The sequence below is a fragment of the Chaetodon trifascialis genome, chromosome 10 (genome assembly GCF_039877785.1).
Source record: "Chaetodon trifascialis isolate fChaTrf1 chromosome 10, fChaTrf1.hap1, whole genome shotgun sequence".
Taxonomy (NCBI): domain Eukaryota; kingdom Metazoa; phylum Chordata; class Actinopteri; order Chaetodontiformes; family Chaetodontidae; genus Chaetodon; species Chaetodon trifascialis.
This window is the reverse complement of record NC_092065.1, coordinates 15,297,501-15,313,199: the sequence shown is the minus strand read 5'-3', so window position 1 is coordinate 15,313,199 and position 15,699 is coordinate 15,297,501. Positions and strand designations below refer to the sequence as shown.

The 15,699-nt window shown below is 43.2% G+C and overlaps 1 protein-coding gene across 1 annotated transcript; it reads right to left on the bottom strand.

Annotated features, from left to right (window-relative positions):
• Positions 1-1,516: 1,516 nt before the first annotated feature.
• On the bottom strand, positions 1,517-4,140 carry LOC139338181 (F-box/LRR-repeat protein 14-like). Its single transcript, XM_070973143.1, has one exon. It carries the CDS (start codon positions 3,576-3,578, stop codon positions 2,367-2,369), a length of 1,212 nt encoding a protein of 403 aa, XP_070829244.1. The 5' UTR covers positions 3,579-4,140; the 3' UTR covers positions 1,517-2,366.
• Positions 4,141-15,699: the final 11,559 nt, after the last annotated feature.

The window sequence follows — 15,699 nt, the reverse complement described above, 5'->3', positions numbered from 1 at the left end:
ATGTACTGCCTTCTGTCTGTTCGTGTTAAGAATCAAACTGTAAAAAGAAAGCAAAACAGACATGTTTGTGAGTTATTTGGATTTTGTATGTATGTAAATAAATAAATTATAAGCCTTGTTTTTTTTCTTTTTTGTTTTCAACAAGACAGAGATTGATGTCTCTGGTCATTAAATTACAGATACTGTAAGCTCCATCCAAACGTGTGAGTGCTTGATTTATTCTGTAAGCAGTTTTTCAAACCAGTCTGAAGACGAGCTCTCCAACTGACTTCATATTGCAGCTGTTATGAATCTGATATAAAGGTAAAAGAATACTTCAGTGGCATCTAGTTTTTAGACTAGTGCTTTTATTATTGCAAAACCCATGTTTAACCCATGCAAATACTTGCATTGTATATAGATTACTTGGCCACAGACTTGGCCGTTGGCTGTTTATTATGGCTCCTTAGGAAGTTTCTTATTGCACTTGCTCAGAGTCCAGTGTCAGCAGCTCCGGGGAAGAAGCTGACGCTGAAAGCTCGAGAACAATAAATTGGACCTTGTGCTGAAAATGTGATTTCAACTCATTTCCAAGGTCAAGAATGCAAACTCTCAATCTCAAAAAGTTGGGATATGGGATGTCATCACGGGACAGCTAAACACTGCTTTCTGTCTTTCGAGCTTCTTCGTGTATCATCCCAAACATTCCACTGCAGTGAACTGTGTGTTGTTTCCTCAAGCAGACTGAAGGATTCCTGACCACACAGAAATGTGCATGCAGGGCCCAAAACGTTGTTAAGGAGCTCTTAAACCCCCTCATTGCTGTTAGAGGCCAGAGAGAACTTGCATTACATTCTGAGTGTGTAAGGAAACACACTGAGGTGGTGGTTAAAGATGGCTAAGCAGGGTAGTAACTGAATAGTGCACTGAACCCAAGTTGTGTTTCATCTGAGGTTTTTTTGACATTCCAGTGTGATTCAATAGGATACAGACTGTAAACCGTGTTCACTTCTCTGAGTGCAAGTGCATTTTTCTACAACAGACCTCTTTTATCTCAATTCTCACACATTATCCAACATTTAAATGTCAGCTTGTTACTGGTACATGAGGTGTGAATTCCCCTCGGCTGCACAGGCTTAATTGTTATTACCTGCTGTGAGGTGATGAAGATGATAATCTCCACCTTAATTATACAGTTCACCCCAGACTTCTTTTAGTGGCGGCCCCTCTGAGATAGCAAAAGTAAGAAATCAAAAGGTATTCAGTTTATCTTGTGCAGCAAATATAGAAGGAAAAACTTGCCTATTAAGACCTGTTACAGTTAAAGACTTTGCAAATGGAGCCCTTAACTCCATGAATCTTAACACTGTGATCATAATCATAAATCAAATAATGGCAAAACACACGCAAGAGTAAAACCCCAGCACACCTGTGGATGGAGAGGTGAGAAGAGGTTTCGCTGAAATGTCGCTATGATTAAATTGATGTGACTGCAAGTGAAGCAGACTTTTGTTCTGACAAGTCAAACACATCAAACTGAAACATATTTGCCATCTTTATTCATAAATATCACTACTGTATGAATATAAAACAATCTTAAATTACTGCTTTTTTTAAACAAATACTCTGACACAATCGTTGGAAGCTCCGCAGGAGAAAAACCACTGATAAACAGTTTTAAGGTATTGCATATAGCCTTGGCAGCGGTTAATTACTACACCTTACTGTAGTTGTGTTGATGAACCTCTGACAGAGTAGCATACTGGAACATCTGATACATACTTGTTTCCTCAGGAATATGAAACACAGCCAACTATACATAGGTAAACAAAGACAGACAGGAGTGATCCACCCACTTCAATTTGAAGTACAATTGTGTCAACAACAGTCATTCAATACAAAAAATATTGGTTACATAAGTAAAAAATAGGCCAAATAAAAACAAAAACATTCTATCAAAACTTCAATCCAAGGAACTCCAGCCTCTCTGTTAAGAGTTAAAATGCCTAACTATTATTCTGCAATTAGATTTTTTACTTAAATATCAAAATTTCCATTGGTATGTGAGTCACAAAAATATGCACGTAATCTAGTATTCAGCGGTAGTAGGCACTCCTGTGTTTGACGGGTGAGGTAGCTAGACAGTAGGAACTTTACACAGGCTGAGATTAAACAATGCACGTCAAAAGAAAGCACAGGACTGAAACATAATTTGAGTAAAGGTGGAGTATTGCAGCGGAGGTGAACAATATTCCAGTGATCAATGCTGAGTCCCTCCGCTTGTTTTCAGTCACAGTATAGAAGGTAAAATTAAGAATGGATACAGGCAGTCCCTTTCAGTACACACTATACACCATGAAACACGTGTATGCTAAACAGGAGAGCTTTCACCTCATTCTCTCACTCTCCGTCATCTGCCACAGTCCCAGGTTTAACACTTTAAGGCACGGAAGCTGCGTTATCCTCTCCAGACCCCTCTTGGTGATCTTAGTACAACCGTACAGATCGATCCCTGTCAGCTGGGTCAGGTGGTCCGCTATCAACTCCAACCCTTTGTCTGTGATCCTCACACACTGTCCAATGTTGAGAGTCTTGAGCTCATTCATCTGGCGTACCATCCTGTTAATGCCATCGTCACTAATATGGCAGGAGCAGAGAGAAAGGGATTTGAGCTGATACAAGCCCTGGGCGATGTATGCCAGACTCTGGTCTCCAATCTTGTCACAGAAGGACACGTCAAGTCCAGACAGCCGGAGGGAGCCCATGGCCAGATGCATTATGCCCGTGTCACTGATGTTATCACACGACCGCAAATTCAGGCTGCACAGGTGGGTCATGTGCGACAGGTGGATCATCCCTACGTCCGATATCCCTCCACAGAAACTGAGGTTGAGCACTTTGAGCTTGTTTAGGCCCTTTGAAACATGTTTCAGAGAAAGGTCAGTCAGCTTCTGGCAGTCCTGCAAGGTTAACTTCTCCAGGGACAGGCAGCCCTCCGCAGCGCTGCGGGTCATGCCCGACAGGTGACCGATGCCCACATCGGACACATGCCTGCAGCTGCGCAGGTTAAGGCTCTTGAGTCTGTGCAAGCCCCAGGCAATGAGCAACAGGCCTGTGTTTGTGATATTGCTGCAACCCCCAAGTTCAAGCACCTCCAGGTTTTTGAGGTATTGGGCAATCCTGCCCAGGCTGGAGTCAGTGATCTGTTTACAAAGACTGAGGTTCAGCACCCGCAGGGATGGGATGTCCTGCACAAAGGCATGTCCCAGTCCGTTGTCTGTGAGGTTGAAACATCCACACAGGTTAAGGCTTTCGATGTGCGGCATCCCTTGAATCACGTAGCTCAGACTTCTCCTCAGACTGAGAATCTGAACTTTCTTGATTCCCCTGGTCTGCAGACTGGGGAACAGAGACGGGTTAGCTCGCCGTAGATGGAGCTTGGCTTCCACCCCCCTCCATACCGACTTGTGGTAGGACGCGTCTCTCCAGGCCGCGCACACTTGGGCTACTCTTCCTTTGTCTTTCACGTCCAGATAACTGAAAATAATGGCCAGGATCTCCGGGAAAAGGCACGATATATGTGTCTCCATTTCAAACATGACTGCAGGTTAACTGCTCTTAGCAGCAGACGTTGCTCGTGGGCGACAATACTGTCGTGGTTAGCTCGCCGAAACTCTCCTGCCGAAGTTGTTGGCTGGCTCGGCAACGTTAGCTAATATCAGTTAGCATACGAACAGGCTAACTATAGCCAGTTAGCTTAGTGTGTAACGTAACAAAAAAACGCCCATCTCGTTCGGCCGAAGCTTGCTATTATACTTGATAAAACGATGGTACAAAAAGACCACTAACGCCAAAGTTCTTATGTTGACAACGTGGTCGCAGATGCAGGAAAGTCCGAAAGACAGTCGTAATATTTACCTAGCAGGCTAGGCTAACGCTATAGCGCTAACGTTAGCAAACGTCGGCGTAAGCTTGGCTCTCTAAACTTGGGAGCTTCAAAGCTGAGCAACCTCCTCGCCCAAGCTGTCCAAAACAACTTATCGCTTACTCCAGCTCATCGCAAAGCGTATCCAAGAACTTTTTTCGATTGTAGACACTTTCCTCTTTTACCTTCTGAGGCATTTCCAGCAGCGTCGGAGCATCCCACCCGGATCTCTACAAATGAATAAACCAGCTTATTAGCTTATAGCAAGTTTAGCCACTGACCAGCGGCTCCTAGTGGAAGTAATAAGTATCGTTACTATTACTCCTAGCTCCGTGACAGCAAAAATAATAAAAAAAAAAAAAATACATGGCTGCATTAAATATACTGTAGCGTCCATCAAGACGAGACGATGCTTCAGCAGGAAATTAGACCAGTGAAGTATTTTTTGAAATATATAGCGTCTGTGAGTTTGTTGTTTGATTCATGTTATGTTTGTTTGAAGGTAATTCTTCCATAAACCGACAGCCTAACATGTTGAAAACGGATGTAATTACACTGTAGGTTTGGCGTACTGAAAAAACAAAACAAAACAAACAATTAAAAAATACAGGGCATTAGTTATACAAGTAAAGGTAACAGAAGTTTAATAAAAATAGCCTAGGAGCAGAGTACTAAGTAATCATGTGCATCACTAGTTAAAGAACACTGATTTATTGATAGAAGATGCATTGGTTAAATAATATATAACCAGCCTTTAACCAGTTCAATAAATGACACGTGGGATAACATATAAAAGTTGACACACAAATGCAGAATATTTTTGAGAAGCTTTAAGTAAAACGTTAGATTTGATTAAAATATATCATCACACATACGTACATTGCAGTTGATTCTTCATTGATTGGTACTGATTTTTATATCGCTGATAAAATGTGGTTATACTATCTTGACATGAAAAAAAAATCCCTTTCAGAATAACGCGTCACGGAAAAGATGAGCAACATAAATATTTTAGTGCTGTCTGTCTCGGGAGAAAACTATGTTCTCAATCTTTTGCTCTGTGGAAAAGACTGAAAACAAGAGTCATATAACCATATTTACTGTTGGAAGCATTTCAGGGACCACTGGCAACCTCAAGGAGGAGGCGGCGCCATCTTCCTCCTGCAGCTGAAAACAGTCCTAATGAATCCTAGCATAGTAGAACTTGTCAAATTAGTCACGCATCCATCATCAACCCAGACACATGCATTTGTTTGAGGACGCTGCTGTGTCACCTGCCCACCTTTCAAGTGCTTCCTGGTTTAAATGTTTTCAACCTGGCAGGAAGCCCAGACTTACTGCAGCGAGGCGTTCACTGACGTGGTCACCTCTGGCTGCTGGGAGGACACACAGCGGGTGCTTTACATCGATTGTTAGTGGTTCGGTGTGGAAAGGGCAAGAGAGGCAGGATGTGTGAGAGGCACACTGGGTCCTCAATGTTCACCCTAAGAAGAGTTCACACACTAACAGTAACAGAGATTAACGAAAGGCGAACGCAACAATAGCCGAATTGTGCACTATCCAAATAAGGTCTTTTTGTCAATAATTGATCTAAGAAAATCAACTGCATATTAGATTACAATTCACACATAACTATATAATATGACTCATAAGTCTTATGTCCTGCTTGCATTGCACAGTGTACTTGAGAGTCTGTAGTTCAAACGACTCTGACCTTAGAATCACCTCTGACCTTCAGGGGCACTGCTAGAAATCCTGGGCCCCCTGACAACAGCTCACACGGGGCTCTGAAACAATAAATACGCACAATTCCTGCCATTTTTCAGGGTTGCTGTCTAGCTCTGGGCCCCTGAATCATTCAAGGTCTCCCCCGATTTGCCCCCCTGAACTTTCACAGACATCTCTAAAAACTCTAGAGATTGTGCGAGGAGTCGAACAGGCAGAGCTTCTCAGAACCAAAGGAATCAGGCATTATCCTACATTTCATGGGACATTTTTTGCCTTAATTTGATAGTGACAGATGAAGAGAGGATTCGGGGGAGAGAGAGGGGTGTCACATTCAACACTGGTCACTGAACTGGAACGGTCACTGGAACTGAACAGGCAAAAGTTGCCATCATGCAGCATGTCTCTACCAAGATGCTCCTCAAGCTACGAAATGAATAGAAATTACACACCACACTGAATAATCACATGTAAATGCAGAGTGTTGGCCTGTATTCAAAAGAGGAAGAACAGGTTGTCAGTATATGTGTAGATAATCAAAAGTGCTGAACATTAGAAAATAATCACATTCCCTGTTTTAAACTGAACATATTAATGCTGGAAAATTTCTACAATGAAGGAATAGACCACTGGCATGCAAACAAATCAGATTTCATTTGAACTCTAGACCTTATATGTTGTTTTTCAGGTGCCATGTGAAAAGCTTTTGGGCATCATATTTTGCATTGGCTTGATTTTGTGTTTGAGAGAAGCCAAAATTCCCATGCACTCATGAATGTTAATGCTCTTACCAATAGCACATTTTAATGATGTTATCTCTGGCTTTGATGCGAATGAGCTCTTTTCCTGCTATCATCATCTTCTGTGCTCTCAAAAAAGTGCTGTGTAGATGATAAATACAAGACAGTGATTGTGAAAAATGGAAGGCACAGAGCTGCAGTCTGTGGTGACAAAAAAGAAGTTTTTGATTTCCAACATAAAAGTATGACCAGCAGCTTTAAATTAAATAAATAATGAATAACATATGATGAACATTGCAGAAAATGCATTGAGGTAATGCTGAAAAAAATGCTTTCAGTTGTAGCTTCGTACTGAATGTCTCCTCGTGGAGATGGAGAGGGGCCTGGACTGGTCTGAACTACGCTGACTGTGGCGGACACTGCCTGCTCATGGAGAACTCATGGCAAATACTAAATATGTGTCCTCCAAATTTAAAGTTTGCTGCCCTCTCCTCTTCAGCATTCTCTGTGCAACAGCTCTGACTGATGCGGAGACAGTATCATCTCGGAGACACATCAGTCAAACCTGTGCGGGTGGTCCGGGTCACAAGGGGACCTCAAAACTCAATCATCCGCCTTGCCTCCGTGAACATGCTGAGACTTAATGGGTCTGAGTTAAGAATCCAGTGTTATTTTACAGGAGCTTTGGAGGAGAACAACATTAATCTAACATACACTTGACATCTATTAACTTTAATTCTGTTATTTTGATATCGGCATTTTACATGCTGATAGATGAGCAGTGTGTGTGTGTGTGTGTGTGTGTGTGTGTGTGTGTGTGATTGTGCTACCCACACTAATCGGTCTGACGTTTACATTTGATCTGTAAAGCGTGCACAGACTCACTGGATGATACAATTGATTTAGTTTTCACTTTTCTTGCTCCCTCTTTGTCATTTCAGACACTCTTTAAAGATTATTTTAACACCATTTTGCTTTATGACAGTCAATAGTGAATACAGGAAATACAAGGAGAAAGAAACAAACTTCAGTATCAAATAGACGCTCCAGTTTTACCTGCAGTTGTGAAGATCAAGAAATATAAGCTTATTATATCATCTTAAGGGAACATCTCAGTGTGTTTAGTGTTTCTGAATGCAGTGCTGTCACATCAGCTCAGGGCTGGATTGTGGCACAGATAATCTCTCTCTGTCTCTTTTGCTTAAGAAGATTTATCAGACTTTGACAACCGGCAGACACTCTGGACGGTTTTTCTTTTTCATCTCTTTTATCGCTGCTCAGTGCTGTTATCTCAGGCTGACCTCTGGCCAGCAGAGGGCAGTGCTGGTCTGACAAAATAGCCACTAAAAAGGGAAAAAGAGCTCTCTCACTGATCACTCTACACCCAATTATATCATCAGCACCACCTCCAGCAATCGTGTGCATACGTTAACATCAGCATGTCAAACAAAAAGTGTTTTCTCAAGGCTGCGCTTAGCAGAGACATTTAGACAACAGGCTGTGGGAAAAAAGTGACGAGGGAGGATCAAACAGACGTGAAGACAGAGATGGAGACAAGGGAGGCTTTGGTGGACAGGAAGGAAAACTAAAGACAGAGGGAGAGAAAGTGAGGGATGGTGATTCCCCTCTCGGCCTCCCCTGTGGCTGGACTTGTCTCTGCTAATGACCCTGTCTGCTGGCTCACACAGACAGATGGTGAATTAACTCCAATTAGCCCACTCTCACCAGATCTCCTGTGACAGCTCACCACACACACACACACACACACACACACACACACACACGCACGCACACACACACACACACACACACAGATCACATGAGAAGTAATTTGGAAACCCTGCAACTGATTACATTTGTTTGTCTTTTTGTCAGAAAGTAATGTATAAGAGAACAGTATCCATTTGGGCACTTACTCAAAATCCATTTAAACTCGCTGGTGATATGATCATCATGTATTTCAAACATAAGTACATTTTTCACAGCTGTCTTCTATTTTTATCCTTATTGGTGAATTCTGTGGGTGCAGGTATTTGCAGAAACAACAGAAACCGTTGAGTCACATATTGTCATTGTGGTTGACATATGCACTGTTTCACACACTTTCTTTAGACACACACACACACACACACACACACACACACACACACACACACACACACACACACACACACACTCTTAGACTGGAGACAGTGACTACTGTGTGACTGTGACCTCTGTCCACTGTTGAGAGTTAGTGAGGTGTGACAGGTCATTATTCATATGGTGCACATTGTCTGATTGACTGAACTCCCATGACATGTCAAACAGAGCGTAGTGTGTGTGTGTGTGTGTGTGTGTGTGTGTGTGTGTGTGTGTGTGTGTGTGTGTGTGTGTGTGTGTGTGTGTGTGTGTGTGTGTGCTTCACAGGACATGCGTACTTTTCATTTGAACACACTGAGGAGACTATCTCTCTGATAGGACAGTGATGCTACACAGTCTTGGTGTGTGTGTGTGTGTGTGTGTGTGTGTGTGTGTGTGTGTGTGTGTGTGTGTGTGTGTGTGTGTGTGTGCGTGTGTTTAACAGGTGCTGCTAAAAGGCTTCCATCTGTGGAGTGTGACTGGGAGGTCCCCGGTGACCTCCGACCTCCTCTGCAATCGGGGTCGACAGGTGCCGAGCGCAGGGCAAAGGTCAGGAGGTCAGCTACTACGTGGCCTGACACAATGCCATTATCGAACATGGCCACAAAATAAACACTCTCATAATGCAGGGACATGGCAGTCCATAAGCCTGTCTGTCTTTATGCAGTGTGCACAGTGTGTGTGAGTGTTTGTGAGTACAGATGTGTGTGTGTGTTCGAGCAGAGTGGAGTAATCCCTTTAAATCTCTTCAGCAGATCTGATCCATACTTCAGAGCACGGGGACAGTATGGACAGCAGCTGCCTGTGAAGCTGTGAAGAATGCGTGACCCTGGCTGCACAGAGGGTACAGAGGGAGTCGTAACACTGTGGCTGACCTCTGACCTCCGCTCGGAGGATGTCACACACACTGTTTAATGTAGAGCTTAACTAGACCTCCATTCCCCTCAACTCTGTCCTGTGTTAGTGTGTGTGTGTGTACTCCTCCTGTCAGCATGACACTGAAGTGAAAAGACAAGTGTCACTGAATCATTATGTCAAGAGAGAGTGAGAGAGAGAGAGAGAGAGAGAGAGAGAGAGAGAGAGGGAGAGAGAGAGAGAGAGAGAGAGAGAGAGAGAGAGAGAGAGAGAGAGAGAGAGAGAGAGAGAGAGAGAGAGAGAGAGAGAGAGAGAGAGAGAGAGAGAGAGAGAGAGGGAGAGAGATATCGTTGGGAAGAGACAAACGAGACAAATGAGGAGTGATGAGTGAGATGTGAGTTCGGGCGTAGAGGCGTTGGTGTGTATGTGTGTATGAGTGACAGAGCCGGGGGAGGGAGGAAAGATGGAGGCACAATGGATGGAAGGATGGAGGCAGGGGGAATTAAAGAGATATGCTAGAAGAAAGGAGACACCCTGAGCTCTGAGATGAATGTTTTTGATCTCACAGCTTTGGCCATCATTTCCATCGGTGGTCCTAACATTGGACTCACAAAGCAGTCGCTGAGATCAAGGCAAGAAACAAAATCGCACCAACAAGAAAGAGGAGCATCTTACTTTACCTTGGCTGTATTTCACTGTGGGTTCTCACTAAATGAATAAGAATACAGATAGGCCTCTCAGCAGCTCTCAGGTAGTGGCCTCACACAGATTTCATGTGCTGCTGACAGGTGGTGGTGACAGATTTGTCACCTTGAATAATGATGACCTACTTCATTTAATGAATATGTCTTTGCTGAGGATGTGACAGGAGACTGTGTTGAGTAAAAATGGCCTATAGTAACTGCAAAATATTCTAATTATTATTTCTGGGATTGTGGAACCACTTATCTGAACCACATTATTTGAAATTAGAGCTAAAAATACTTGAAACATGGGTAATCTGTGGGCAAAACTATGGCAAGTACGGTAGGTCAAAGTTGATCCAGGAAGCTTTCATTAGCTTTTTCAACTGTCTGTTTGTTTCAGACGCGTGTGCTCATCTGACTGCTTGGTATTCTTCCCCCTGTCCGACTTCTTTTCAGTGATGTTGTCGCGTGTTTACATCTCAACATCTCATTTCAATTAACTTGTCAAAAACATACCCTAAAGTTTAATTATTGGAACTTGTGTTTTGTCCCCAGAAGGCAGACAAGTTCTCACAATGTGACTGTGTAAACAGATTTATGTCCCTACAATGTGAGCAACACACACACACACACACACACACACACACACACACACACACACACACACACACACACACACACACACACACACACGCACACACGCACACTCAGTCATCATGTTTCCTCTTCTCTCCTCCCTCAGCGTGTTGCTCACTGTGTGAACTCTCAGTTACAACACTGAGCCTTGTTTTTATGCTGCATAAATTGATGCGTTCCTGTCATTTCCCCCCAATACAACTCTGTTCCACTTGTGTGTGTTTTACCAACGCTGCTCTGTTGTTGCAGTTGTACTGTGCCTTATAAGTGCTAAGCATCCCCCCCCACCTCTTGCTTCTCCCCAGGGCTGATGTGATTTAAGGCTGTGCTTGAAGACTGACGACTGGGCTGTTATCTGCCTGTTATTGATGCGAGCTCTAACTCTCACTGTCCACGCTCTACAGGCAGACGGAAAGAGAGACAGAGGACGGCTGCTCTGGAGGGATGGAAGAAAAGAGACAGTGGGGAGATAATGCCACCAGATTGATGGCTTTCCCCATAATATGCAGACTTCAGACCGTGTGGCGTTTTTCATGGATTCATGCAAAAACAACAGCGCACAAGCTATAAAAATGTAGAGAATGAGTTCTCCCAGCGTTTCCCTCCACCCTACAGCTCTCCCCTCCCTCCATCTCTCTTCTTTCCTTCCTATTTTCCCTCCTTCGCTCCTTCCGCTTTCCCCCTCTCTCCATCTGTACATTACATTGATGTCAATAATTTAGCACAAGATTCAAGAATTCAGTGCTTAACAACAGGTTACAATCTTTTGCTATAAAAGCCATAAAATATGCGTTTGTGAATAAAATATGATTCTGTCTCTTTCAAAGCAGCTGAAACCTGTCAAGATTGCCATTTGTTTTCTGACAGTATCGCGGTGAAGTGACAGTTCAAAAGCGGGGGTTTGTCTTTATCTTGGCAGGTTTTCAATCTTTGCTCTATTTCTGCACACCGCAGAGCATTATTTTGTATCCATTGTTTTTTAGACCGTCTTTCATCTCCAGGGCTTTGTTGTTTTCTCACTCTCTCATCGTCTCTCACTCTCTCTCCCCCTCTTACATCGTGACTTCTTCTCTTTTTTTTTTCTCCTTCTCTTTTTCATCTTGTATTGTACAGTAACGCCGGACTTGAAGCACATAAACAGCTAACACATCCCACTCTAACTGGACCTCCAACCTCCAATCACCTGCCTCGTACAAACCACCCAGCTCTTAAATGCACTGCCGCTTCCTTCTCCTTTTTTTCTATCCCGCCTGGCATCCTTCCTCCCTTTTGCTTTTCCTCCCCTCTCCTCCCTCCTTCTGCTAACACCCCTCTCCTCCTCCCCCCTTTACCCCACAGGCCTGGAGATCGTTCCTTTGTTCCTGACATCTGTTTTGTTGGGTGATTAATTGAGATGAGCATGTGGGGTGAAGGCCTGTAGAGGGGGAGCTCAGACCCCCCAGGTAATGTGGATGTGCATGTGTGTGTGTGGACATGTGTGAGTGAAGGTGTGTTGGCAGTGGAGCCAGAATAATGCTTGATCTGGGTAGTTAGTACAGACTGCCAGGATTTCCCTCAAGAGCCATGGAATATGACACATCTGAATATCTGTTATCTTGATAAAATGTTTAAAAAACTGCTCTCACTCTGTAGAAAATCTCCTCTTTCCTCATTGTTTTAATTCAGTGGTGCAAGATATTAAGTGACAGCTGACTGACAAGTGACAGCACCGGTTGCACACAGCATGCCAGACATCCCAGAAGGCAGAGCTGTGATTTGCAGATAATCATGATACACTATAAGCAGCACGATGCATCAGTCTAACACATCTGTCTGAAATTCACAGCAAATTAGATGCATGTTGACAAGTGGAGCGACCTTCAAAGTGAATTCTCAGCAAATGACAAATTGGCAAGTACAGAAAAGAAATAAAAAAACAATGCAATGGTTCAGACACTGTATACATTTTGGCACACATGACACATTTTGTCATTAACCCTGATCAGTGCATCAACCAGCTAATTACATACTGAGCTCACTTATTTTCTTTATAGCAAAATATGAATATGAATGCAAGTTTTCAAATACAACTATGATAATAGATTGACAAAGTGATTAATCAATGAATCGTTAAGACTTACATGACTGGAGTTCTCTGAGTGTAGTGAAGAAGGCCTGACAGTTTACAGTCGTGAAACATATATTCCTCTACTTATTTTTCAGCTATGATGAAATGCCTACCTCCTGTTCACATTACTAATGTGACTGTAAAGTATCCCCTTTCTCTTCTTAATACTACTATATATGATTATGTATTTGTATATTATTTATACATTATTATAAACTACATGATTATTCATATATCATCATTTATTTGAGTATTTGTGGTCTCACTTTCTACAGATGCTCCTTAAAAGAAATAGATTTGAGTCTAAGATGCATTAATGATCTAATTTAGAGAGAGATTCTGATTTCATTTCATGAAGGCAAAATGTCGGTACTAGAGATCATAGAGAAAGGTTTGAGGTTTGTGAGGTGGTGATTTATGATCCTCTGAGGTCAGAAAACATCAGAAGAGACAGACGCAGGTTTAGAGGTCACAGAACCAGGTCAGAGGTCAGGGGTCACCTTGGTGGTCAGGCCAGGGCAGGGAAATGTGCTGAGAGAAGTTCAAAACTCTCCTGGGGAGCTCTGTTGATGTGATCCTGGCTGTGGGGGTGTGTGTGTTTCCCGGGGGAGCCTAATCGATGTGGCACCGTGGATGGTGGCTCGGCAAGGGTGGGACCTGCCTGACCCACAAGGCGTGAAGGATGGAGGAGCAGATACATACAGAGATAATCAGTAGATATCACCATCTGGGTAGACAGAGCAGGGCCAGACAAAGGCACAACACATGTTTGTCACAGTCAGACACATACACACACACACACACTGACACACACACACACACACACACACACACACACACACACACACACACACACACACACACACGTTGAAGACCAATGTCACAGCAGATTGATAGATGAAGACGGATAACAAACAAATCCAGCCTTAGAACACAGCCTTAGTGAATAGTATATTATAAAAAATGTATCTGATATATATTTTTTCTATTTCTGACTTCAGGTGTCCTATGAGCTCTAGACCATTGTAGGTTAAACATCACAGCTTCAAAAAAGTGACATGTCTATGGACAAATAGAGCAGCTGCGGCTAGTTCAGACATGTTTGAAGGTCAGAGGACCAGCACGGCTGTTATTAAGTTATTAGACAGCAGAGATTACAGCTAAAAAGTTGTGAGAGCCAAAATTCTGGACATGGACCAAACAAGTCACAATGACACTAGTACTGACGCACGAACTTAATAAATTAATGAATGCGTTACAGATAGATAGATAGATAGATAGATAGATAGATAGATAGATAGATAGATAGATAGATAGATAGATAGATAGATAGATAGATAGATAGATAGATAGATAGATAGATAGATAGATAGATGTTGTTCAAGCTAGAGGACACGTTATGTAAATCTTTTGCAGCTCTATATACACATATGCTGGCATACGTATACAGCACTGCTTTGTTTGTGTACATGTACTGCACATGAACACTAACAGAAAGAGACCCACAAGCACACTCACAAGACCGAATGTCACAGCAGCAGGCTAATTTCCCACTCAGTATGTGTGTCACTGTGCTCCGCTCATACGTGCAAATGGACAGATGGACGAGAGAGAGAGAGAGAGAGAGAGACGAAGAGGGGAGGGGAGGGGAGGGGAGGGGGAGTTTGAAGGGGTGGAGAAGTACAGTGAAGCCCTGTGGCTCAGGCCCATTAACAGTCTTGATTTATGCTGCCCTGCATGCTGTGGTGGGACAACGTCAGCCGAGTCTACTGTATGTCTGCGTGTGTGTGTGAGCATGTGTGTGTGTGTGTGTGTGTGTGTGTGTGTGTGTGTGTGTGTGTGTGTGTGTGGATGTGTGTTCTTCATGTTGTGGGCACATAAACCTGTTTGCACAGTCACATTGTGGGGACTCATCCTCCTCATGGGAACAAAATGCAACTCTCCATAATGTAAATCATTAAATTTTAAGTGAGTCTCCATGAAATGAATATCAGCCTATATAATGTCCCCCAAAGTGATGGAAACACCACTGTATGTGTGTCTGTATGTGTGCCCATGCATTACGTTGTGGGGTCATAAATCTGTTTACACTGTCACATTGTGGGGGATTCGCTGTACTTGTGGAGACAAAATGCAGGTCCCCAGAATGTAAATCGTTAAATTTTAGGATGAAGACTGGGGTTAAGTTTAGGTTAAGGTTGGGTTAGGGTTAGACAAGAAGTAGTTATGGTTATGGTTAGGGTAAGTCTCCAGGAAATGAACGCAAGTCTATGTAATGTCCCCAGAAGGGGTGAAAGCCTGAAAGCCTAGTGTGTGTGTGTGTGTGTGTGTGTGTGTGTGTGTGTGTGTGTGTGTGTGTGTGTGTGTGTGTGTGTGTGTGTGTGTGTGAGAGAGAAAAATCTGTTTACATAGACACATTTGACTGTGTGTGTGTGATTATTACAAATCATCACATTTTAGGGTGAAGACTAAGGATAGGCTTATGGGTTGAATGTAAGTCTATGTAATGTCCCCACAAGTGATGAAAACCCCCTTGTGTGTGTGTATGTGTGTTTGTGTGTGTGTATGTACGTGTGTGTATGTGTGCGTGTGCTGAATCAGGCCTCCAGCAGGCCACACTCTGATAATACATGTCTATGTGAGCATGCATGAATGGCATGTTTTGGATAGTTTGGTGGCCAGACAGGCACCAGACAGCCTGAGTCCAGAGCGTGGCTTCGGGGGCTAAAATAACGGGTCGGGGGGGGGGGCATACTTCCCTCCTATTTCATCCTCATTTGGAGACTGACACCGTCACACGAATACAGTCGTCCACAAAGACACACAAACCAAACCAATTTAAATGCACCGTAGCAATCCAAACCTCAGTAAGACTGCAGTTTAGGCTGTTATTACCGAGCGTCTGAGGCTCCGTCATAACTTTGG